At 33.0% G+C, this 27750-nt stretch overlaps 2 protein-coding genes across 4 annotated transcripts in view; both read right to left on the minus strand.

Annotated features, from left to right (window-relative positions):
- Positions 1 to 4415: 4415 nt before the first annotated feature.
- Positions 4416 to 15063, minus strand: LOC105250590 (solute carrier organic anion transporter family member 4C1). The gene is made up of 8 exons (XM_011256765.3): positions 14881 to 15063; positions 11115 to 11307; positions 9125 to 9550; positions 7170 to 7405; positions 6450 to 6726; positions 5895 to 6090; positions 5186 to 5799; positions 4416 to 4997 (listed from the first exon to the last, which is right to left on the minus strand). The coding sequence occupies exons 2-8, from the start codon at positions 11293 to 11295 to the stop codon at positions 4807 to 4809; spliced, it is 2121 nt and encodes a 706-aa protein (XP_011255067.2). The 5' UTR covers positions 11296 to 11307; positions 14881 to 15063; the 3' UTR covers positions 4416 to 4806.
- Positions 15064 to 18546: 3483 nt separating this feature from the next.
- LOC105250589 (RNA-binding protein 24) overlaps positions 18547 to 27750 on the minus strand; it is a 30478-nt gene continuing 21274 nt past the window's right edge. Inside the window, exons 5-6 of one of the 3 annotated variants that reach the window (XM_011256763.3) lie at positions 21731 to 22128; positions 18547 to 20273 (exon numbers count right to left, since the gene is read on the minus strand). In XM_011256763.3, the coding sequence (XP_011255065.1) occupies positions 20113 to 20273; positions 21731 to 22128 (559 nt within the window). In that variant the 3' untranslated portion in view covers positions 18547 to 20112. The remainder of the gene's footprint in view (positions 20274 to 21730; positions 22129 to 27750) is intronic. The other 2 variants (XM_011256762.3, XM_011256764.3) reach the window with 2 other exon arrangements.

Genomic DNA, 27750 nt, shown 5'->3' on the forward strand with positions numbered 1-27750 from the left:
AAGCCGTTGGGATGAAAGCGCTACTTTTATAATCTACTGTGACGTAAATGACCGCTACCGTGACGAGACAGTTTAATTTCTTCGGATCTGGAGCAAACTTTGCGTTCAGAGGATTACACTATCAAGTCACGATATTTACATACATTTAGCACTCTGCGGTTGGAAGCTGATGGATTAATTGTCGCTAAATTAAGTGTACTCGCGGGGGAAGCCTTTCTCTTCGACAACGCGATGATATACATTAGTTATCGAACTCGTGTTGCATCGTCATTTTTTTCTTTTCCGCTGCCGCGGCTTTCGATCAACACTTTTTATTGTGCTGTTCTTGCAACGCCTGGCTCCCGGGGAGGCAGGAAACACGACGTTGACGCGAAAGCACAATTTTCCAAGAGCGCCGTTTCCACCTTGGAACGGACGCCCGACGTCCGTTTGAAGAAACGGGACATCCGTACTCGGGACTATTCGCGACGTACGGAGACCGCGGCGAGGTCTCGGCTTTCGGTTACGGCGTTGCCTAAGCTCGTTTCTAGTCAACCTCCGGGAGCAGAGGCTCACATTGTGGACCCATTATGATTTAATAGAGCCGACGTGATGTATACATGCGCGCGCGCGCGCGCGCGCACACAATGGCACTCGCGGTCTAAAGTCTTCCGTCTATTGCTAATGGTACACATCAAACAGCTATGTCGCTAATAGCTGACGAGTAATTGCTCGAGCTTAATTTTTATTCTACGGTGTAATGGAGATGAGTCTCCGCCAAGAGCCGCGTTAAGTTCACGATCATTAAATTCACGATTGTATCAGCTGTTCCCAGCATTTTCCGGAAAATGATCGAGATCATTGCGCGAGAATGCAAAATATTAAATAAAATATTGCATTGAATATTAATTAATAATATGTAATTTGAATATTAATACCGTCTTTCTCGTCTCCTCAATGATATATTCTTTCGTTTCTAATTGCAAATAAAATACCGTTATCATATGAATTTACAAAAAAAAAAGGAATAAAAGGAAAAAGAATTGACAATCACACTTGTTATTCAAAATAATCTTAAATAAATAACTGGCTATCTCATCTTGAAAAAGAGCAGCGATAGTAAGAAATGATATTTGATATCAATTTTCTTATCACGACGGTATGATCTGTATGCATAAATGACTAATCAAATGTCTATTGTGTGGCTGTCTTAATTAGATCTCCAAATATGACACGAGAGAAAGGATACATTTTTTTAAGTATTAAAGGATCTCCGAAGAAGTGAAAAAGGCATAAAAATCCCTTATATGCGAAATCAGTTAAATGATACTTATTCTGTCGTGATTTTGCAATATCGCGACAACCGGCATTTATATCATGATTTGCAAGAGACGTTTTTCTGTGACAGTATTTACTTGCTCGCAAACCTGCCGAGACAAATGAAAAATTTACATCTACGATAAGAACATCATAAATGCATCGCAGAATGTACCATGTATATATAAATTTCTTGAAATCTTCGATTTCTGTCGTTTGATGCATGCAAATAAAATTTCACAAGAATACCTGATATCAATCAGCTATCATATTAAAAATCATTGTTGAGCAAAAGAACTATTCTATATTCGAGTCTTGTCTAAATAGCTTGTAGTTATTCATGCGTGAATTTGTTATATCGAACACATACATTATTTCTTAAATCTGCATCTGTACCTTCGCGCATGTAATATAATAATATAATAATAACATTTAATGATTATAACGAATTTTGCATCTTATAATAATTGATCACATTTCGTGGAAATTTCCGTCTTTCATAAGATATTCTTATTAATGCAGCTATTTGTTTAATTGAGTAAAAATTAAGAACTACAAAGAATCTACATTTACTTTCGTTGCAGTGCGTAAATTTCAGATTTAATGTTGACGAGACATCTTTTATTATCGAGAACCGCGACGTACATGACGTTGGGCAGATTTAATGTTGACGAGACATCTCTTATTATCGAGAAAAAATTGTAAATTCACTATGATTTATAAACTTTGTATTTGCACGATTCATGGCGCCATGTTTACGCAGTTTCAAACGTATATATATCACTCGAAGGTTGCTATGTTTTTGGTCGCGACTTGAAGTTGAATTCTTCTCTACGTTAACTTTCAACTAGAAATACTCAAATCAGCTACTTTAATATATAATCATCACTTATACTTTTTCGAAATTGCATAACCTGTAAAACGTTTCAGATTATTAACATATATAAAAAATATTGATAAATACAAATCATTTTAAAATGTAAATTGCTAAAGATAAATGGTATCATAAATTAATAACATATAAATTTAGAAACCTGCTTTTAAGATTTTGTATAAAAAAATAATAAAATATATATACATATTACCGAATGAAATAAAAATTAAATTCAATATAAAACCATATAAGATAGTGAAACAATTTTTATATTAAAATGTCATCTCACGAGACTTATAGGTAGACATGCAACCAGATTTGAGATCGATTAAATTGTTTAGACATTTCTTTTTTTTTAGTATCCCAATAATCTTTGGAATAATATATTTCTACAGCACGCACGTGCGCGAGACACGTGTATTTCACACGATACCATGAATTAATTCTGTCGCAATTTCTCTCCAGTTACGCGATGTCCGGCCTGAATTATCTGACAAGTTAACTTGTAAAATACAAGGTTACTGCACTAGTACATTGACAAATTTCGTTAGGCGCTTCAAGCGGCACAACCCACTTGCGTTTGTAAATTACGCAGTATTCGTAACAAGAATGCCGGACGAGCTATATTAGAATCGTTATTATTGCAGTAGAACTAAGCGGTATTTTTTCAAACGGTTTGCAAACATTTTTCTCGACACTGTAGAACCTATACTCGCATTTACTCCTTTACTTGGTCTTACTTGCCCAAGTTTGTGTCGTTGCATTCCATCATGCGGCAAAAGAAGCATATTATTTGAAAACAAAAACATATAAAATGCTACATATAAAAAATATAATACATGTCCATATCATGATTCTCTTCCTTCTACGATTCAAAGAAAAAGAATACGACGAGAGAGCACGATCGATAATAAAAACGATGCGATCCTCGAGCTTGAAAGTGGTGGAAGGTGAGTAAACCGATTGCTTCCGGTCGCCTATATCACATGCCTCTGTCCTTCTTTATCGGGCAGTCTCGCAGCTAGTACAGATCGGACTGTACCTCGACTTAGAAGACGTTGATAAGGTCTATATGAAAGATGGGTCAGGGTCATGCACAATGCAACGTGTACACACAACAGCAAAATTTTATAATGCCAGATCGAGGCGCAAACAAGCAACAGTTTTCACTTCTCTTTCATTTTCTTATAACCAATCAAAATTTATCCTTATCATATATGTATATTTTTTCATATCTCATTAAATATTTCGGAAATATCATTACAAAATATTATTACATTAAAGGTAAAACCAGTGATAACAAAATAACAATTTATACAAACAAATCCGATTCTTAAGATTAGAATATTACAATAAAATAGTATTATAACATCACAATTAAAAATATAAAACAAAATTATAACTACTGTATCAAAAAATACAATCAACAATTTCTTCTTTAAAACTTTTTTTACGTGCACTTTGTCGCATTAAATTATTTCAATAATATAAAATAAAATCGATAAAAGATTTCGAATTCTGAGAAAATCGCAGCGTTGTTTTTTAACATCATCAGCGAATTCCTCGTCAGAGTTAACCATCTCGTAGACCTCATTTTTCTTTATTTGCGACGGAATAAGATAGAACGCTTAATCGTAATGCCGAAGCGCATCCTCTAATGGTGTTCCGAAGGATGCGATCGATAGAGACGACCTGACGTCACGAGAACGTCGCGGAATTCATTACACGGGTCGAGCCGCCTGCTTTAGCTGGGTGGGCTTAAAAATTAAAAGGCTCTCAAACAAAAACTCCCTTTTTACTTTCAGCCTCGTGGGATGTAATCCCTTCGCCCAGTGGTGCCCCGCTGACCCCCTCGAATTTCGATGGTGGTTGAAAACAAGCCCCTAAGACTTTACCTCTTCCATCTCGTCTTGGTTCATTCTTTTCCCTTCTACACCGAGGAACTAGCACGGTCGATTTACCGATGTATTTTTTCGAACGAACCCTTCCTTCTCGCGACTATCATTACATTCTGCTTGCGGGAGATTTGGCGAATGATAAAGCAATGAAGGGTGAATACTTTATCGGAGTAACGAATCCGTTCGAATTAGCTTGAAAAATTGCAGAAATAAAAATAATAATTAATATAAGCATCATCATCAATATATTGACATGTATCAATATATTGATATGTAGAATTACTTTATATAAAATTTTTAAATTTATTTCCTTCTTCTTTACTAAACTTGTCTTTTATTTTGAAAATTAAAAGGTCAGAATTAAATATTGTGTAAAAAAGAATGACAATATCTGATGATAGATCATGATAAAACATGAAAAGTATGACATATAATAAAAATATTCATAATTTATTTACAAAGAAGTAGGAACAAGCATGATTTTCAAATAAAAGACAGAGTTTCAATAGAGTTGCAACAACAGTATACCTAGCTGTATACCTAGCTTCCCTTTTTCGATCTTCTAGAATGCAGCTCTTAAGATGCACATGTAATTATTTACACGATTAGCTGTCTAATGGAATCATTGTTTTATCTAAAAATCGTTGGAATGTTCAGCGTCGGAGTCAGAAAACCCGGAATACATAAATTTCAGGTACCTATAAAAATACATAAAACCCTATTTGACCGCAGCAAGCGTTATAAATGAACATGTTCTATCCTCTGATTCAAATTCCCATTGGCTTCTTTTTTCTTCTTCGCGTTATCAATCGTGACATCTTCCTTCACCAATTCGCGTCTCTTGTCATTTTCCGCGGCGCCATATAAGTCCACATTCTTGCCGAGATAACAAACCCCAGCATCAAATAGTACTCCAATCATGGAAAATCCTGCAATATGAGTATTTTTTATGATGGAAAGCAAAGAAACAATATTCGAACGCATAACTGATCCGATAAGATAACTTTGATAATAGGCGCTACTTGTTATATTTATTTGCGTTATTTTTTTTTATCTAATCGATTGCAGAACAAATACGACTCGTCAGCAAAATGGGCCGTTCACCTGTGATACTCACCGGCCGACGAGATGTTCACCAAGTATCGAAAGTTCTCCCGATGATGGAACCAACAGTTTCCTCTAGTTCCGCAGGATTCCTCCCATATTAGGCAAGTCGAATCGATGATGGCTCCGTAGATAATCGGTCCCGGAATCAGAGCAAACAACGAAACGATCATGAGCGCGACGCCTGTAGCGAAACTTTTATCCCTCTTTTCAACGCTCCTGTAGTTCACCAGGACATTACCGATCTTGCCGGAACAAGCCAGCGTTTGGATCACGCAAGAAAGTATTACGAACAACAGATACGACTTTTTGCAGTCACTGATGCATGGTCCGGCTTTGACCTTGTCAAAAATCATGGGGAACGCCTGCGAATCCAACACGTGCATCTGTTGGTCTGGAATGAAGGATGATTTACTAGAGCTAAGATACTCGAAGTAGCCTCCGACTTGCTCCGGTTCGCCTAATGGCAGGCAACTGCAGTTGCCGAACAGCTTGTCGTCCAGGATCGTTCGACAGCCCGCGTGGCAAGCGGAGAAGAAAGTCGTCTTGGATGGTTCGTGACAAACCGGCGAATATTTCACATTCGCGCAGTTGCAATCGGCGTTGCAACCAGCGGTTAAGTTCATTCTACAAATAGAAAGAGAAAAATATGTAATGTTAGCGATTAGATAGCTATTTGGATTGCGACTCTTTAGAAAATCGAATTGTAAAGATATACTCACTGCATGGTATTTAAATCTATGCCGCGAATTCCAGCGTCCGTGCATTCGAAAAATATAAAGGACACTTGTCCTGCGACGAAGCAAATGCCGACAAGTACGTTCCACCCGAGGAGCAGTCTGGGACCCGGTTTGAACTTGCTGATTACTAATCCTGATAATAAGAATCCTAATACCATCCCAACTAGTGATATGGGACCTAAGAAATAACAAAGAAACAATTATGGCGAGTCTGATAAATCAAATATTACATTTTTCATCACAAAATTTAAAATCAATTATTAAAATCAATTCAAAATTTAAAATCAATTTAAAATTTAAAATCAATTATTAATATCAATTATTAAAATTAATAAAATCATTATTTTCTAGCAAAAGCATTATGGGAGAAAATTATTTCATATTAAAATTTAACTTGTTTCATAACAAATGTCGAAGTTTTTTTTTCTGATAATGTGTCTTAACGTTATCGCACAAAAAGATTATTAAAGATATATTTGAAAATGATAACTAAAGTAAAATAAATTAATACAAACGCATGTAGATCAACGTTCATACCTGCTATCACAGTACCACCAGCCGCAGACGTACCGTATTGTACTTCAAGATACTTCGCCAAGAACGTGATATAGGCCGAAGCGCCGAGTATGTAAAATACGGCGCTTAAGTTATTGCAAGTTAACAGCCAGTTAGTTAACACTCGTTTCATAGCCTTTGGAAATTCACGGATAGTCGGTACGTATTCAGCCTCTAGAGGAATCGGCTTCATAGGTTCCATCTGTATCGGCAATTTCTGTTGAAGTATTATATCCTGCTTCAAAGGTATTTCGCCATCCTGAAGCAAAAAATCGTCGTTAATTTGACTTGTTGTTACTTATTTCTTAAAAATCTTTGCGCACATAAATTATTTCTATTTATATTTCCAATTTATAAATTAATCCCTAATATTTTTAGAAATCGCGGTAAATTAATTACATTTTTTTAATAAGAAACTGTTTCCTTTATTTCTTTAATATAGATTATTCATTTATTACATGTTGATGCAAAAAAATATATTTTTATAACAGATGAAATTGTCATATATGTAATACATAATTTTTTAAGATTATAGGAAATTAAAATATCGATCAGAATATTATATATATATTTTATATCATATATTTTTATTAAATTAATTTTTCGATGAGAAATGGCTCTTAATATTTTTTATATCATTAATAACGAAATATTTATTTATTAAATATTTATTTCAACAACATTATAATAGTGAGTAATTACCTGTTTTGGGATATTTTTCGATTTGGGAAGATCGCGTGGAAACATAGCGATCAAAACGGCGAATATGCCCAATGTAATACTGAGAATGATCCATCCAAGCCACCACGCGCCTAACCATCGCGGATCTTTTTGCGTAATAACGGGATGAAGTTTTGGGTCTATGTATAAACTCAAACAAGCATAACCCAATAGAAATCCAACCGCCGGACCCACCGTGCGTAAAGCAAATGTAAAGGCTTAAAAATTAATATAAAATTAGGAATTAGTAATATTAAATTTTATTTTTAAATTTTCAATGACAACGATCGTATCGTTCAAGATTCTTGAGAAAAATACATAATTTAAATATGTAATAATAATAAATGCTCATATAAAAAAATAATTTGTAAAAAATTCAGAAACGTTTTAAATAAAATTACACGTTTAACAAAACAAATTTATTTGGAATTTGTTTGTTACGTTTTTGTATTGGTCATATATTGGAGTACATTCTTTTAAATAATATTATATATGTTTTGAATTTTGTGATGTTCTCTTTTGGTTCCTGAGATACGTGGTTTTGAAATTATTTTGAAGTATCATAATTCTCTCTTATTTGTATCATTTCTTTATATCCTACTTGTGTTTATATATTTTTTTTACATTTGCTTGTTATTGTGTTACTATCAACGCTTCTGAATTATTGTTTAGTTTCTCTAAAAATTTCAAAATAAATGTAGCAATACAGCTTTTTACGAATTTCTACCTGTTATTGCGAATCTCTTAAATATTTTATTAAGTATTTTTAAAAAGTATTATTAAAAGTATTATTAAAAAGTATTATTATTTAAAAATAAAAAATAAATATTTAAACAAATGTGTGGGCGGGAGCCACAAATTCAAAACGTGTATTATTTAAAAATATACTCTCTATCCAGGTAGCAAGCACAGTCATTTTGACGTTTCAAATTGATCATTCACTGACTACTCTTGACGTCACAAGTTGATGTTTTTATGGTGTAAAAGTGACGATCTAATGTCACAAATTCTTGATGTCATAAAATGTACTATATTTTAACGTCTTTTTCTTAACATAATAATGTGTTTAATAGCATTGTCGAATAAAGCAGATTAATCGATTCGAGAACATCACTGAACAATTGCAGTCATTCTATTCTTCAGAGGAATCTCGAATCGATTAAACTGCTTTATTCGAACGCTGGAAAACGCAAATATGATAAGAAAATAGGTCACACGTTTTATATTTGTTATTATTATTTTATTTAAACATAAATAAAAATTTATTTCTAATATCATATAAAATTTCAACAAATAATGTCTTCCGTTGCCTGCGTTTTATAAAAATATATTTTGCCAATCAATTATATTATAAAAAAATGTGTACATTTTTTGGCACTTTAATTATACTCAATTGATATAATTATAAAATATTTTTACTGTACACTAATTTAATGAACACTTGAGTGGTTAAACAACATGAATCGTACACAGACAAACGCATGCGTTAAAAGAAAAATTGTTAAAATCTGATCGCGAAAGTCATGTTATATAAAAAATTTTTAAAGATTTTTTTATCGATGTACTAACTAATCACATTAATAATCGTTAGTTCATGATTGAAATATGACGTCAAAATAATGTTACATTTAGACGTCAATATAAAGTCATATAACAAATCAGTCATTTTGACATATGACCAAAAATGACTAGTTGGGACATCAAAGTAGCATGTGCTTGCTATCTGGGTACAATATATACCAAAATAAAAGCGACCCGTGCTGTGTAAGTTAATGTAAACTTTACTTCTATTTCTTATCCGTTTAATAAGATTATTACGATGTTTTAACAAAACCATTTTTCTATACATCTACAGATAAATTTAGATGTTAAACAAGATATATTTTTTATTAATTTAAAGATTATCAATAATGATAAATTTATCAATCATTACTCACCCAAGAGCATAGGTGTATTTTTCTTTTTCGTGTTGTCATCCAGATACGTCTGTCCCAGACCGTAATAAAGAGTAGTTCCGATACCGAGAATAAATTGAGATATAAAAACCAGCAGTCGCGGGAGAAGGCTGACGCTCAACATAGTTTCGGCGTCGCATTGTTCGGGTTGATCCGCGCGCAAACAAATTGTAAGGTCGCTTGAGACGGTCGTTTTGTTCAGCAGGGTCTGATCCAGATATTCTTTCGTCAATGCCAAGGCGTCCTTCCCGGGGCCATATATGAAGTGCGGAAGGGCCAATACGAGACAGGACAATGCGCTGCAGCCCACTCCAACCGCGATCCATCTCGGCCGATGACTAGATCCTCCGTAGTAGGTCAAGATCAAAGACAAGATCTGCGAGATTTCGTTACCCGAAAGAATCAACCCTAAATGAAAACAATTATACCATATTATTATATTTACAAATTAATATGAAATTTTCGAAATTTCTTTAACAGTTATTTTTTTTCTATTTTATCGAGATAAAAAGTTGATGTAATTTTAAAGAGCACAATATATAATATATTATATATAATAACATTATTATATATAATAATTATTATATATATATAATAAAATAATTCACAAAATCATTAAATATATGTTAATTTTAAAGATTAAAGTAAAGTTTTTTATTTCTGTAATATAAAATAATAAAATTCCCATTAATTTTTTTAGATACAATTTAAAATATTTATAATCAATGCAATTTTGATATGATGTTTATATTTGCGCAATAGACATATTTATATATATATACTAGTCGCTTCTACCTAATAAAATGATTGTTCGCTTCGTACATTAAAAATGCAACATTGCAGCGTTGAGGTATAATTGCAATTTGTGCTCATTTATTTGGAACAGTTTTGTTTGGAGAATCAACAGCATACTGATATAAATAATTTATGTACAAGTGTATTCAAATAATCAAATTATATCGCATGCGTTTTGACCTTATTGAATGCCTATCAATAAAAGTTCAAATCTCAGAAGATACTTAATTAAAATAAATAAAAATATTTCTCATTAATATGAATCGTGTCGAAAGTGATGCTTAATCTCGCGAATACAAATGACTTGCTCGTTTCTGTTCATTATATGCAATATGAGTAAACAAAGGATTACCTTATCATCTCGCTGCAGTGCGTAAACGTTCATTATTAATTAAACACAGTCTTCCGATCTTTCAATTTTAATCCTTTAAATTCTTTACAGCACCGTATTAAAAATTTGTGCGCACGTATGTATATGTATTTGTCAGTAAATTTTCTTTTCATATTATATATATTATTTACATGTGAAAAGAATTATTAATATCTTGTATATCATATTTTAAGGAGAAAAAGATAGATTTTTATATCGTTACATGTATATACGTTATTTAATGAACTTGTTAACAATTAATTAATTTGTTTTTTCTCTCGAGAAATTATGTACAGTTTTTCTACATAAACGCGTTGACATCTCGCTCCGAATTCGCATGTGTAATACGCGCCTTTGCTCGTACAGTGCTCGTTGTATGACAGATTTGTCACTTCTATGATTGCGACACACTACTTACCTACTAGATAAACCCACACAGGAACGCGATTCGCATGTGTGTGCGAATACACGAGCATAACCCACGAACGCTCGGCTACTCGACTTCACTGGCAATGGAATCCGAGGCTGAAGGCGATTATAAGACGAGAGATGATGTTCAAAGATGAAGTTCTATTGTATCGAGATAAAAAGCGATCTTTCGAGCATGAATAATTGAAACTTCGCATTCGAGTTTCTTTCTTCAAACGATTGTCTAACACGACGTTTAATTAATGTCCTATTAGAGTTCTAATCGCGTAAACTCGTAAATGTGTGATATGTGTATCTTCATAAACTGTCAAATAAAACACAGTCGTCGCGTCTCGATGAGGTTTTATTGTACGTCGGTTATAGGGGAATGAAGCTCACCTGTCGTACGACTGGGAATCTTGAATCTCTTCTCCAGAGTCGTCAAGGTGACGATGATGTAAATGAAGGCCATCGCCTGGACGGTGCCCAGTAGACCATAGACGGCAATGAAGGTTCTCGGGGTGGCTCGATTTCGCAACCACTTGGGATAAATCCCGCATATTCCACAATCTTTACTCATATTGTTGATAGCCTTAAAGAAAATTGATTGAAAAGTTTTATTTTATTTTCAAAATTATTTAATTTGTGTATATTTAATTATTATATTTATTAATATTTTTTTAGTATATATTAATTTATTTTTAAAGAGATAATTTATATCCCATACAGAATCATATATATACATCTTATTTTCTATTTTTATAGGAACATGTAATGAATATGTCTAATTTATCTATACATCTTTACATATATCTAATCATGTTAATCAAATGCTATCAAATATATCACTTTCTTGATTTTTGTTTCAAACGTTTTTTGCTAGATCAACCATATTTTGTATCAGCAGCTTTGACAAGAAAATTCCGAGAAATTAAGATTCGCGATAAAAGCGTCGCGATATCATTAATAAAGTCAATGCGCTATATAAAGCATAAATGAAAGAAAGAATGTATTGTTGCAGTGATAACGGAAGTCGATGATGACTTGCGTTGATCACAGCTCGTCTAGACAAGTATGTATCGGACAGTACGTAAGAAGGAGAAAGAAAAGATTGGAAGATCGTAGTCGTTCGCGATTGTTTTCGAATCGTTTGTAGTCGACGACTGCCGCTCGCGTGCATTCAGTTTCCAGCGTGCGTACAATTTGCAACACGTACATTCGCAAAAGTTTAAAAAACATGGGACACGTGCGCGCAATACGTGTCGCGATAAGACCCATTATCTTTTATCGTATATAAGTCACATAATTATTAATATAATGTAATAAATTTCGTTGATCCGTAGATATATCAGTAACGACAATAGATATTCGTAGATATATCAGTAGTAACAATGACGTCTTTTGAATGTATGCGAACATGTGTAACGTTACATAACTTTTCTTCTTCCTTTTAACCAGAAGACACCGACCTAATCCGACTGATGTTTACAATGCGAGCATCCGCAAACAGAATATAAATAAAATGATAAATTATGAAATGCATATATTAAATATTTTTCAATTTCTTGCATAATTTCAATTCAATTTAATTTATTCAATCTTTCGATTGTAATTTTGTATATTAAACGAAAGAATACATATATTATCATCTGATTTTATATCATCTGATAATATTATCATCTGATAAGATCACAAATATTTTTTATATTCTGCATAATTATATAGTATTTACCTCTTTATTGAATATTTATACTGTGATTCTATAAAAAATATGAAAATTTTAATCAATTTGTCTTTACTATAAATTACAATTTAGATCTATATATATAATATATATATATATATATATACAGGGTCTACCAAAAGTGTGGAAACCCCTAAATATCTCGGAAAATATACGTTTTACAGAAAAGTGTTTCCAACAAAAGTTGTAGGGTTTAAGAAGATCTATATACTGATTCTATCAGTTTGACCTTGGATGGCGTCGTCAAGGTCAGGTCAAGGTCACATTGACTTTTTTAAATGACACCCCCTACATTTGATTGCATATTCTTATAGCTTAATTCAAGAGCTTTCCAAAACACTATAATAATGTTCATTTTTATTAAGTACTTTGCGAGTTATGAGGGTTAAAATAATTTCTTAATTTTACATAAACCATAAAATATCTAGTAAACCATTCATTTTTCGATTATCTTACCTTCATACTTTTATGTACAAAATAATGAAAGGAATCAATTGGTGTAAAGAAAACATACAGTTGTTTTTAAGAAAAAATATGGAATTGTTAATTGCAAATTACATATTTTTTCTTAGAAACAACTATGTGTTTTCTTTACACCAATTGATTCCTCTCATTAATTTGTACATAAAAGTATGAAGGTAAGATAATCGAAAAATGAATGGTTTACTAGATATTTTATGGTTTATGTAAAATTAAGAAATTATTTCAACCCTCATAACTCGCAAAGTACTTAATAAAAATGAACATTATTATAGTGTTTTGGAAAGCTCTTGAATTAAGCTATAAGAATATGCAATCAAATGTAGGGGGTGTCATTTAAAAAAGTCAATGTGACCTTGACCTGACCTTGACGACGCCATCCAAGGTCAAACTGATAGAATCAGTATATAGATCTTCTTAAACCCTACAACTTTTGTTGGAAACACTTTTCTGTAAAACGTATATTTTCCGAGATATTTAGGGGTTTCCACACTTTTGGTAGACCCTGTATATATATAATATATAATTAATTTATTTTCTGAAAAGATCTGGAAAGAGAAATTAAAAAAATTAATATTAAGAAGAATTCTTTCATACTATAATAATATGTATACGTGATTAAGTAACATTTATGGTGAGCAATCTAATCTACATCTTAAAGTTATCAAATAATAAAGAGTTCAAATATATTTTACGTAGTTTTGTCAAGCAAAATAAAGTACTTCTTAATAAAACATTGATAGCATCAAACATTTCTAATTGTTTTTGCATTGTTCTTTTTATTTAAATAGTAAGAACAATCATAAAATTATTTTATTCAATATTTTTATGCACTCTTTTATAAAAAAATTAAAATATATTTGTTAATTATAAAACATTATGAATATCTCATATAAATAATCATAATAATCACACAATATATTCTCAATATTTGGTTAAACATCTTACAAATATTTTTAAAAATATGCTATTATAATAATAATTAATGATATATTATGTTATTATATAATATATTGTTAATCAATAGAGCTACTTATAGTTACTTTGTGAATGTTATTTTGTGAGTGCAGATTTAAAAAATCTTTTATTCTGTCTTATACATCAGTGGAAACGCTATTCACTTTTCCGCAATTATCTTCATTCTCTATGTATCTAAATGCAATTACTTATGTAATTGTAAGTTATCTCAAGCATCTCATAGAATCAGACATGCGCGCACGCATGAACATTAATGTAAAGTTTTGCCAATTATTATTTCCGTTTTTCGTAAGATTGCTCGTAAAAAAAGTCAATTACACAGTTATGTAAAATTCTATGATTATTTTGTCTCGTAAGAGAAACGAGATTATTTAAATCATTGCATACAAGAATGTTTTTATTGTAATACTTTATTTCTTTTTTCTTAAATATAATCATGCATATATGGTAATTGTCAGTTGATATTGTATAATAACAACTATAAAGAGAAGAAAGAAATACATAATTGCAATTTTATTGATTTAACAAAATGATTTTATTGATATAGAACAACGAAATGATTTACTTATTTGCAAAAGATAATGATTGATATTTTACTATCAAAAATAATCATAGTGCATAAAATCATTGAAATTTTTATGAAATTAAATACCGGTATACATTTAACATATGTATTAACTTAATAATTTATGCGAATATACATTATCATTGTTTACAGTGGAAAATAATTCCGGTTCTCATTCGAAATTTTGAAAACAAATAGAAATTACTGATATATTTCGACGTTATTTATTATTTCTAAGAATAAAAAAAGGAGAAAGTTAAATTTTATATTCTAAAAGTATCTTTCGAGAATGTTTCTTTCAAGCCCTGCATAAAACATTGTAAAAAAATATTTATAATGTGCAAAAATGCCTGTTTAATATTAAAAGGAAAGAAAGCGCGTCAAGGAAACACTCTCACCTTGACCTTGGACCGTGGATGCAGGAGGGACTTCCGGACCGCGATTTCCACTGGATCGCGATCCTCGAGTCTTTTCTCGCTCGCCGAGACGGCTCCTGTCTACCGGGTAACTCAGAAATCACCACCACACACCGCGGCCGCTCTAGTTTGCGCGGATAAACGCCAGATAACTGAGCCTATTCGGTGTATGTCAATGGCAATGCTCCCCTACTATTTCTCTATCAAAACGAATGATAAGCGGAACGTTATTCAAAGGGCACCGCCAATCAGACACCAGTGCTGACATCTTATTATCTGCATTCCAAGTGATCTTACGCGCCTGTAACCGTAAGGTAGCGAACGAATTCCAAACGGTTGGAATCTGTGCTAAATCAGTACTCGGCTGATGTATTGTTTGTCTTGACGCAACAGTACTCGCAATAAAAATTTAGTAAAAAATTACATCGCTTTATGAAAAAGGATATTATTAGTATTATATCAATTGAAATCGACATTTCGAAATTCTATCTGAAAATTCATGGATTACAAGTAGAATAGAATTTTTCCTGCGAAATTTGGCTAATGAAAATGTCTTTAATCATCAAAGTGTAACGTAGAGTTTAAAAATTTTTTTAAAATATGTATTTCTTAGATCTTATTAAAAATTTATAATTTATATATAATTGTATACATCTTAAATTTTTTCTGATATTCTTCATTATTTTATTAATATATTCAAGCTTCTGTAAATCATTCGTTCATGTCAATTCAACAATTTAAATATATCCATCCATAAATAAAAATTGAAAATCTGTTATTAAAATCTGTTATTATAAAAGTGTGGATTATTAATTATAAATTTAAAAATATTATGAGATAAAATTTACTGAATTACTATCCGTTCATTTTTTTATGCAATTTTCAAATGCATCTAATAGATAAATCTTGGAGAATAAAAATTTTTAACAGATTTGTTTTTATAACTGCGTATAGACTTTATGTTTTTCAGTTTTATAATTTCATAGATCTTTGTCTCTAAATCTTCTTTAATATAATTTATTTATTATAATTATATTGCATAATTATCATTTTACTTTATCATGATACATCACATCGTGATATTCGCAAGAACATAATACACGATGATAAATAAGCATTTTTTAAGACACACTGTCATTTAAAGTATCTCCTCTTGTTATTATTTCTATTCTTAAAATTTACACATACAAAGGATTTCAAAATTATATATATTTTAAAGATTAATTAATAAGAAATCTAATTTAAAAATGTAGGAATCACAGTAATCTTCAAGTAATTGAAATTAATTTTGATATATTAAGTCTTTTGATGCTATATAATTAATCTTTAAAATACATTGTTAAAGTATTATACGGTTGCTGGATACTTTGGATAGAGGAATGCCAAATCATCGTGCCGTGTCATTGGTCGTGTTAGCTCAGTTATTTTTGCATAGTTACGGTGCCGCGACGAGGGCGGTTCTCCTTTTTGCTTGTTTTTGCGAATTGTCGCGACGCTCTTTCGCATCCGATCTCTCGCAAGGCCATTAGATTTATCTTTAGCAGCCAAAAACAACGATACCGAAGTTACGAAGTCTCCACTGTCTCGGGTGACGAAGCAAGTGTAGAACAACTTGGGAGCATATATAGATTTCACTATTTAACATAATTAACAGATTTTGTAATTATTGTAAAATATAAAATCGCAATCTCCAAATTAATATTAAAAAATTAAAGAAAAGACAATGATTAATATATAATATTTGATATCTGTAATGATATATGAGATCTAATGTGGTATTAAAAATGTAATGTGAGAAAAATGTTTGATTTTTACATCAACAATTCTTCTATCCTGTCGCTCCGTGTGTATTCGAATTAATACACGAAGGAATATATATATAATTGATTAGTAAAAATACGCGTCTTTCTCTTAATGATAATATATTTGTTTTCGGTTTTTGTGTATCTATTAATAGAGCGATAATAATATTTTTAATATTATTGAGGATATAACAGGCAATATATATATTACAACCTATGTATAATTAAGCTTATATACAATTAATACTAGGAATATAGGATATTCAAAAAGACGATCGTACCCGTGATAAGAGCACATACCTTGCATCTTCATCCTAAACTTTCTCTATTATCATCCTCTCTTCATTCGCAACGGAAGCTTTAGTGTATTTTATAACAAATTCAATGACGTTACGTGTACATTCGGTCTCTTCGTTAAGCACATGAACAATTAATATCTTATAATTAATATCGATAATAATAATAATAATAATAATAATAATAATAATAATAATAAAACGTGATAATGTCAATAATAGTGTAATAATGTATAATAATAATAATAATAATATAATAATAATAATAATATTAATAATAATAATAATAATAATAATATAATAATAATATAATAATAATAATAGAATAATAGTAAAAGAATAATAATAATTTATTTTCCTATTACGTTATGTAATACTTAAACTAATCCGTCCTAACATCTTCTCTTTATAACTTTTTACAAAGAATTCCGCTTTTGGTTTCCACCCTGCGCATTAACTTCTACTTACAAATCTAACAAACCGAGTTAACCTCATTTAAGGTTTGAAAGGGTTTGGGACTAGACAACCACGTTCCTCAACCCGATCCTAGTTGATTATGTTTTGATATTCCTTTAGCTCCTCACCCTTTCATTGAGCCTCACTCCTGTACGAGTTAGTGCGTCGAGCGTTGCACTAACAAATCGCTGACTAGTTTCTAATCATTACGGCTACTCGACTGTGCTAATTAAGGCACTGGATCACTAAGAGTAGACGAACGTATGAATTTAAGAAAAGTCGATCAGGTGTCAGAGAATTATCGCAATTCAATATAATCAGAGGCAATGCAATACTTAAGACGTACACAAAGCGACGCTTTCATCGAAATAATTAATCGTTAAAAAAAATTAATGTGTTATTCGAACAGAGATAAAAAGCGTTAGGTTCTCATAATTAAAACGATTTACAAATCAAATCGATTCATTCGCTTCTCGGCGTGTTCGCGTTGCCATAAAGGTTGGTCGGTGTTACATTTTTGTCTAATACATTTATATAAGTTTATTAACATGACAAGGCCTCGAAATAAGACACTTGATCGTTTCGCTCTAATATGCGAATTTAAGGCCACCGTGGCTAAATTAGTCGTCTTCGTTAACCATATATATAAATATATATATATATATATATATATATATATATATATATAGTTTCGACCTTTCTCTTTTTAAATCACATTTTTGTGATTTTACCTCCTGATAAATCAATTAACATCTTAACTAATAATATGCATAGTATATAGCTTGTAATAAATATCGACGCATATATATATATACGTATAAACGTAGTCTGCTAATCAACAGAGAGCCGAAACAAGCAGTGCGCATTAGAAATAAAATACCGGTAAACAAGTACTTTGGAAGATACGTATACTTTGTTACTATGACGCATTCTCTCTATGTATAGATATATCTTATAGATAGTATTCATAGTCGTGTTCCTTGAGAATAAAGAATTATAATTACAATTATTATAAAGAATATAATTATAATTATATTATAGTTATATTATAATTATTATAAGGAATTATAAAATTTCAATAATTAAATTATAATTATTTAATCAGCATTTAATTATATGCATGTATCGACATATATATGCTTGTATTGATGAGAAATTTGTATTCAGAAAGAACTCTAAAAAAAATCAGCGAATTCTTAGCAATCTCGAAGAATTCTTGATTGTGCTGGATGAAAAAAAAATAAAAATGAAACTCGTCCTTGAAATCAGCGGAGAAATTGCAGGCATTTAACGGCTAATTTTCTCGATAGTTTTTCAATCAAAAGTAAATCAAACATCATTTAAGACGATAACAATGACGAAGAAACTGATGTTAGTTCCATTTCACTGTAAATTTTTTATTATTTTGCCTATTATTTCTATGTTATTAATCTGGTATAAGCAATTGTGCGCCGAACGATTATGAATACCATCCTAAACATTATCCTAAAAATCGACCTATTATAGATTAAACGCAATTTCATAATTTCTTGTTTATTTATCGCTTCGGAAAACGCCTGAAAATATAACCTAATAGCTTATAATACTAGAAATCTTGTTTACCGCGTAGAGTTTTTAAGATCTATTGAAAATTTACCTAAAAATTAAAACACATTGCTTTCTCTATGCATCTCTAATCCTGAATATAAATAATTCCGAAATTATGCTACTAGACCTCTCACATTAATTTTATTAATATTTTTAATTTAACGCATTCGTGTCTAATCTTTGTTGAAGACAGATTGTGTCGCAGCTATGAGAGAGAAAATTCACGAATACATCGTTTGACTGACACTCTGTTAAGATTGGCTGTCAAAGAAGTCGCGTGAGCAATGCGTCCGATTTAGGAACCACCGATGGAAATTGATAGGAGCAAGGAACTAGTATGATTATAATCTCGATGAGCTTGAATTTTAAGAAAGTTAGATTTCAAAAATCAGAACACGCGATCACATTCGATACATCGCCTCATCTCGTTGTAATATTTCGAAATAGAAATCTTACAAAACAGCATTGTGCCCAAAAACCTAGCGGGCGTTTTTTCGCGCATATAACTCTTGAATGCAGGTCATAAGCGCATTCAATCAAGTCCTTTTCGGCTCTCAAATTCCGACTTGATCGAGGATAATTTTCTCGAACAAACTTACTCGAGTTCGCTATAAATAATCGTCGTAATCGTAGGCTCTCTCAAAAATCGTAGAATCTTTTCTAAAATTTCACAAAATATTGACCGAGAGCGGGCCGATATCGGTTTCAGGAAAGAAATTAAGAAGAGGAAAATTAAAAATCAGGGAAGCGAGAAAGGAAGAATACAGATTATACAGACTTAGCGAGAGAAGAAGCAGCGGATCGTCGATTCTGAGGGAGCTGGCGCTTCGTCAGATCTCATTCTCTTCACGGTTCTCGTAGAGGTACTTGGATTAATTTGCGAGACACGAGCGGGAACGCAAAAGTCTCGTGGAAAAAATAACTGAAACGGAGGAAGCTAACGAGCCGATCACCCAAAGATGGCGAGATCGAGTACGTTTAGCGCAGCTCCCCTCCGCATCCCTCGCTTCATTTCTGTCACGTAAGAAGGCTCGGCTACAACTGTCTCGTGATGATCTAATGTCGAAAGTGCTTTATTGCAATCTGGCCTCCTGAGGTGTCGTCTGATACGGCAGGCCTGGGAAAGCCGCTCCAGCTGCTGTTGCCGCCGCTGCAGCCGCTGCCGGCAAACCCGCGGCACCTGGTAATGTGGCATAGGTGTATGGTGCTACGTAACCCGCCGCCGCTGCGTTAGCTGGAACGAGAGACAAGATTTCTTTGTTTCTGACAAATAATATGTGTATATTTATAATATAATATATATTTAATTGTAATACTTAAAATAAAACATTTATTAAAAAGATTTTAAATCTGCAAAATCGCCAAAAAATTTGTTTAAAAGAATTTAAACAAGTGCAAGTTAAAATTACATAGTATATATATAAAAGATGTCTTGAAATTATTTTTTAATGATAGATTCTTTGATCGAGATTTAGAATAAATTTTTCCCTGTTTATTGTTAATAAAAATATTGAGAAAATTTGCAACTTTTAAATTTTCTATATCACATGTTTTCGTAATTAAATTTGAAATTAAAATTTTATTAAGCTTTATCGAAAATTAATAATTGGGAAATATAATTTTATTCACGTATTTGACTCTCCAAAATTTAATTCGCAAAAGGTCTTTTTTTCAATCGTTTATAATTCGAAAATCATTAACGATAATTTTCTCCGAGGAAATTCTAAACTGCCCAAAGAATTCGTCATTAAAAAAATATCTGATAATTTTAGAATAATTAGACTTTATACGAAGATACTAATAAATAATGAATCACAAGAGAAGCGTATGCAAGCGATTTGTGCGCATTGTAAACCTTCTTATTTTGTGCCTTAGCTTTTTTTTGGAGTGCTGTTTACTCGCAAGACGTAAAGCGGATGGCGCTCGTTGACCACCATCACTCATCGCGAGGACACCGTCACCATCACCACAGACAGCGCAGACAGACTGACAATATGTATATAATGCATCAATATGTGTCTAGTTCATGAAGCGCATGCAAGACTTTGTCCTATTCATTGTTCATTCACTATCGAACAGTGAAGCGCGCGAACGTACAACTACAACGTAACATACGATAATGTACGCAGTTAAAGCAAAGAATATGAATAAAAAAAAATAACAAAAAATACAAAACTATTAATAAGAAGAATTTCTGTTTCATAAAAGGCTGAGAATTTTTGATGAGAAAAATATTGATATCGATACGAGAGGGCTGCAAGATATTCAATGATCGAAGTTGAGAGAAAGCGAGATGTGTATCAACGCAAGAGAGAGATGTGTAACAGGGTTCCCACGAAGGATCCGTCAGGAAATGCCCAAGGCTCTTGGACAGGATAAACGACGCTCCATTGCTTGCATCCCCGCCTTTAAATGCCGGCACACATCCGACGTCGGAATTATTATTCCCCCTAACCGCGCGCATAATCTGAAGAGAAACTGTACGTCGGAAGTTGCACGTTTCCCCGATTCAACCCCCCCTTTCGCATTATCCGCGCGTACCCCCTGTGAAACACGAGAAAAGAACCAGATCCTGTGAGAACCCCGCGAAATATTTATCAAGCACTACAGGCAGCCCCGAGATAGGTGCAGCGCAACCCTCCCTCTTTCCCAGCCCTCTCCTCTCTCCCCCTATCTCTGGAGATTTTCTACCGTAATCACGCAGCACGGACGGCAGAAATTGCGGTAGGAGAGCTTTCTCCAGCCGTTGCTGATGCGCCAACGCTGTCGCGGGACCGTTTTGCTGCTGCTGTTGCTGCTGTTGGTGGTGTTGATGGTGATGGTGTAACGGGTAGTTGCTACCCTTACTCTGGACACTATTCAAACACGTACCAGCCGCGGCCGCGGTCGTGTACGGGTACGCCTCGGCGAAGTTGTACGAGGTGCCCGGGTAGGTCGCGGCGGCCGCCGCCGCATTCTGGTACTCGTAGAACTGCGATGCCGCGGCAACAGCGGCTGCGTGGCTCAACTGCGTCGCCGGAAGTGGTACCAAACCACCTGGCGCCGCGGCGGCCAGGTAGGGTGACTGGTACACGTAGCCTGGTGGTACCCTGCAAAACGAGAACGGTCGGTCGGTTATGGATGCTGATGATTGCGGCTCGAACGCAGCGACACTCGTAGATCTAATTGCGGCGAATGTGTTTGTGAATTTATCGCAACACGCGTACTCTGACGATGACGGCGAGATATTCTTGTTCTTTTGAAGGAGGAGCGAAACTATAATAGATTGCGTAGTTATATCCAGAGGTGAGCACGATAAGAAATTAATCCAAATAGGATATAAAGATATTTAATTATTTCTATGATTATGAGATAATACTTTATTCATATGTTCATTAAAATCTTATTTGAAATATTTAGCAAATTTTAGAAATAATTAGAATTAATTTTAAAATCTTTGGAGATAAATATTTCAGACATATACATGCATTCTCGTTACAGAAATAATAAAATAATTAAATGATTACTCTTGATAGCATTTAAAATGTGCTCATCACTGCCGTTAAGTGCTCCATTACACGCGAAATCTGCTTTTAATATATTCACCTGATTTGTATAAATGATCGTATCTATACTTCGCACGTCAAGTATGAAAGCACCATCAGCTGTACATATTTTAATAAATTTTACCATGATATGGGTGCGTAGATCAAGACGCCGTCTAGTCCGCGAAGCAATAATTTACAAACAAATACACCTAGCTTGGACCGATCGAGAACCAATCGAATGAATACCGCAAACTTTCGAAGAAGGCGCAGCGAAATAGATCTGACAGGTCTCGTTCGATCCAATATACTTCTCTCATTTTATAATGGAACATAATGGAATCGGGAAGGATGAATAGTGACGCAGCATTGTTACTCGTATCATGATTGTGCGTGTACATGTATGCGTGAAAATTCTCTTCGTATAATGTGTATATCGATGTGGAGAGAGTCGCGATATCGATCATGGGGATTGTCATTCGGGATAAATATTTTTGAAAAAACTCGTGCGTTTCTCGATCGCGCGTAGATTAAAAAAAAAATAAGGATAGATGATGATCATTAAGTATCCTGAGAATCGCGGAGAAACGAGCTCGTATTCGTGTGCACATGCATCGTTCTTACATTGCCCGATTCCTCGGCTCGCAGAGTATGCCAGAAGTCTGTCGGAAACGCTTGACGAAAAACAAACTTTCCTTAATGCGTGTCGCGTTACAAGAAAATTCCCAACTCGACGGTCTTTCGCTCTCGAACAGCTCTCTACCAACACCAAAAGCACGCAACACCAAACGGCAGAGTTGAGCGAGGGACCGAGCTCTCTTCAATCGATCTTCGCGCATACGTAATATACGGACAATCATACCGGAAGATGCGCTTCTCTGTATTTCGATAAATGTACCAGGGAGAATAACTAATAAGTATATAAGATGTTTACATTTCGAGTTCCGAAGTCCCGCATCTTTCAAAGTCTTCACGCGAACGTAAAAAAAATATACATTTTCTTGTATAATATATATAATAGTTGTCCTCTTTATATATATAAAATAAAAAAATTCAAAATGCGCGATCTCGAAACTCATGTGGTAAATCATTTTGCACGAGTGTATCGCGCTTTCTGTAAGCTTAAAATGTAAATTTTTGTCAAATTGAATTAATTTTGCCTTAATGTGATTTGATTAGAAGCAGCTCTCTAATTTTTAAAATTAAATGTCTGTATAATTAAGAATTAAAATTCCGTTTTACGTAGATTTCACTTTAAATTAATTAAGAAATTGAATTTCTTATTAATTTGTTCGTTTAACATTAGATTTCTTCTTTTTGGTCTCAAAGGTCTAATTTGTCGAAAATCCATTAATTTTTGACAATACAAAATTTTGTATAATTGGGCGTTTTCCATTAAATTTTCATAAGAAAAAAATCGACTTCGTATTTATTGCCGAATCTATTTACTACGAGAATCGCGTCTTCTGATATGCTGTACATGTATGTAAACAATAATGTGCATTCTGATTATGTATCATAATAATTACACAGAAAGATAATTAAAACTCACAATAAAAAAAAGTTGCAGGTTATATCACTGATCATCACTACTGATATAGTTGTGAACATTTCTTCCATCTTTCTCTTCACTATTAAAGTATAGTCTAATAAAATTTAAAAATGACTAAATCCAAAACTGAAATAATAGAGGCTACTTTAGAATGAACAATCTTTTGTGAATCTCGCGCATCAAATAAGAAGAGATATTTTTCTTCGACTTGTATCAGTATGCACAATGAATAGGTAAGTATATGTATGTGCGCGTGTGTGTCGGATATTATATCGGAGAAGGAAGGCAAGACGGGATAAGAGATGAAAGGGAAATAAGTTGTGTGAAAACGGTAATTGCTCTCACTGTGGTATCAATAATAAGGCGAAAAACGTACGCAACAATCCAAGAAAAAAAGAAATCTTTCACGTGTTGGCAAAACAACAACAAACCAACGACAAACGTGTATGTAGGTGACTGCACGAAATATAAATACTTCTCGGCACACGGCACACGATTATCTAACATCAACGTTAGTACCTAAAATTCACAGATCTAAAGAAACGTCTCGAGTTCGCTCTCTCCGATTTTTGCAATCTTTGGATATACCGTAGAGTAGCTTAAAGTAAAGAATATATGTATATATTTTTATAAGTACTTTATTGCAGATTTAGGCGACAAACTCGAAAATCTACAAACAAATTCAATAAAATAATTTGTATCAATTATCACATTAAATTAAAAAAAAATTAAAATATATGCAAAGATAAAAAACCAAATATTTATAGTCACGTCCATAATATTTAATAAGAATGCAATAAAAATATAAGGTAAAAATTAAAGTTTGGAATTTTACTCAAATAGAAAAATGTAAAAGTAGTCACTACCAGTTTTACTACTAGTTTTACTTTTTTTTAATAAAATAGATGTGCGTTTACGCGCACCATACTGTTCGATAAATTTATTCGCACGATGAAGACAAGCATTGTTGACTGCATGCATTCATGCATGTGTGCATCATATATAATATTACTTTCAATCGATAATATTCGATTTTGAAATACGATTAAATATGAAATAATGTCAAGAGATTGTCGCATTCCCTAAATCTGCGACAAAGGGCAAAGAATACAGAATGTCGTTTATTTTAAACTACTCGAAAATATGTCAAAGTTTCAGGAAAATCAACGCGAGACGTCTCCAAACGCATCCTTGCAAGAAAGGAAGAAAAAAGATGATACATGTCTCTCACGGCAGTGCCTCTGTCTCTCTTACACTTTTTCTCTTTTACTCTCTTTGCTTTTCGTTATTTCTTCTTAAATAATAACACGCGCGGAAGATCCCGACCTGGCAAGCGTTCTTCAATCACCCGCAAAATTTGTTCACGGATTCGCAATTGTTTCTTATCGATCGATGTGTACTCTGTGAATACATAAAAATACAGGTAGTTGTTCAAATTCATTCGAAATTGAATTTATTATTATTATTTTTAAACATCTCAATTGTATATATTTCATGTTTTTGTTAAAAACGCTTATAACTTATGATTCCAAAATTTTAAAAAAATTTAGTTTCTTCAAGTAGCGAATTTCCACAGAAAATCAAATGTGCAATGGGAGATATAAAATTAAAATATTTATGTATTATAAGGATGAATATATGTGTAAGTATTTATATAAAAGTAATAAGAATGTTTTGACAAACAGATTGTTTTGAAGAATCATATTTTGTCATACGTATACACACTCCGTCTTAATCTTAATTTCATTCAATACCGTCTAATTTAATAATCGACGTATTAAGTAAACCTCTCTCGACACGCAATCTCAATAAGGTATACCTACGGAACGCATAGCGTGTGCGGTAAATTATGAATCGAGAGCTAACGGATATTCAATGACCGATTAAAAGGTAACGGGCGATTCCGAAGCATTTCGAGAGACGCTGAAGGAACCCGGCCTCTTTCCCGGAGACAGCCCTGAACTTTTTAGCGGATCGATAATAGCCAGTGTCCAGTCTACGAAGGAAATCAATATGTCGTCCTGCGGCTTCGAACGACACAAAGCTCCTCCGCTACGTCGGATTGGTGCCCGCTGACTATTATCGCAACAATCGCAACAATCGAGAGCGCTTCGACACGCGTGTCGCGCTTAATTTAAGTCTCGTGCTGCAACGGGGGAGGAAGGAGAGTCACAATGGACGTAGAATCGACGACCTTGAATTGGAGCTGTCATCCAGGATGGATGAGCGCGCGATCGATGAACATTACATGACGGAAGGGCGAAATTGATAAAGGTAGAAAAGAATGACACACACATATGTACGCGTGTCCATATCGCGCTATAACGACGTCGCATTGCGGATGGACGGACTTTCATCCGTGCCATTTCGAACGAGCGGGAATCCGGTTCTCTTACTCGATTTGCATGAGAAAATTGCGACGTGAATTATCCGCGTCCGAAAATATTAGGGCGTGTAACGATAATTGTTCCAGATGTGAACCTTGTTGGATGGAAAATGTAACATTAATTATATAGTTTCCTCACGATTAAATATTTTTATTTATACGAGATTTTTTAAGATAACCCACGAGTAACTCGATAGAGATGCGTTTGGGAAACGAAGATAAAATCGACTCAGCGAAGTGCAGCGAAAGACTTGAGAAGCGTAAAGAGAAAAAAATGTATGCAACGCTGGTTTTTTATTTTTTCTCGTCGCAAATTATTTCGGTTCGGTCAAATTTAAATTTTTGCGAATTATTCGCAGCGTCGTCGAAACGTCTCGACATCGTTTCAAAACCGAGACAAAGAGATTCACGAAACAGAATAAAAATAAAAATGAACAAAAGCGCGTCATGTGTGTGATAAATAAAACGCGACATGTTGCACGACAATCGATCTATCTATACAAACGAACGCATGAAAACTAATAAGAGTGTTGTCAATTTTACATTTTACATTTGACATTGAAGACTGTCAGCCACCTGCTGGAATTTTCAATGTCGGAGACGGACAAATAAAGATTAGTTGATAAACGAGTATTGTAAAAATATTTCTCATGCCCTCATTTATTCCAGATTTTCATTAATCTTAAATTTAATTCTTATTAACCTGGATAAAAGTTCACGAGCAAAATTGATCTTTTTGCTCGATAAATGTTGGCAGAAACATGTCCAAGAATAAGTGAATACTTGTATTTAGACGTAAAGTCTGAACTAACTGGTTCTTATGCAATGAGATTTATTTGTAGGGGAAAAGAATAAGAATGTATGTAAACTGTGTGTAATTCGGATAAACTTTTCACTCACTGTCCAAGAACAATCGACTTTAAATTTACATTTTCTTGCTCCAAAAACATGACATACACATGTTGATCGAATTCGAAGATATTTGCGAAACGGTATATATTTCTTTCTACTTCATAAAGCACATTCGAAAATTTGTTAAAAAATGATCAGTGGATCATTATTTCTTTAAAATGAAAGTATTGAATATTTAAAGAGCATCTTAGACAAATTCTACAAAGTAATAAAATAACTCTACAAAATAATAAAATAACTCTACAAAGTAATAAAATCGTAATTAATCGTAATAAAGTAATAAATCTTAAATAATATAATATAATAATAATATTATATTATCAGTTTTAAAGACGGC

Source organism: Camponotus floridanus, unplaced genomic scaffold (genome assembly GCF_003227725.1).
Source record: "Camponotus floridanus strain SB8 unplaced genomic scaffold, Cflo_v7.5 scaffold20, whole genome shotgun sequence".
Taxonomy (NCBI): domain Eukaryota; kingdom Metazoa; phylum Arthropoda; class Insecta; order Hymenoptera; family Formicidae; genus Camponotus; species Camponotus floridanus.

What these genes read in the sequence shown, in the direction of transcription:
- LOC105250590 (XM_011256765.3), bottom strand. Translation starts at nt 11,295, where the DNA reads ATGAGTAAAGATTGTGGAATATGCGGGATTTATCCCAAGTGGTTGCGA. An exon ending in AAATACACCTATGCTCTTGG is followed by an intron (nt 7,406 to 9,124) that starts GTGAGTAATGAT and finishes TTAATTTTTAAG; the next exon opens with CCTTTACATTTGCTTTACGC. An exon ending in ATAGATTTAAATACCATGCA is followed by an intron (nt 5,800 to 5,894) that starts GTGAGTATATCT and finishes TTCTATTTGTAG; the next exon opens with AATGAACTTAACCGCTGGTT.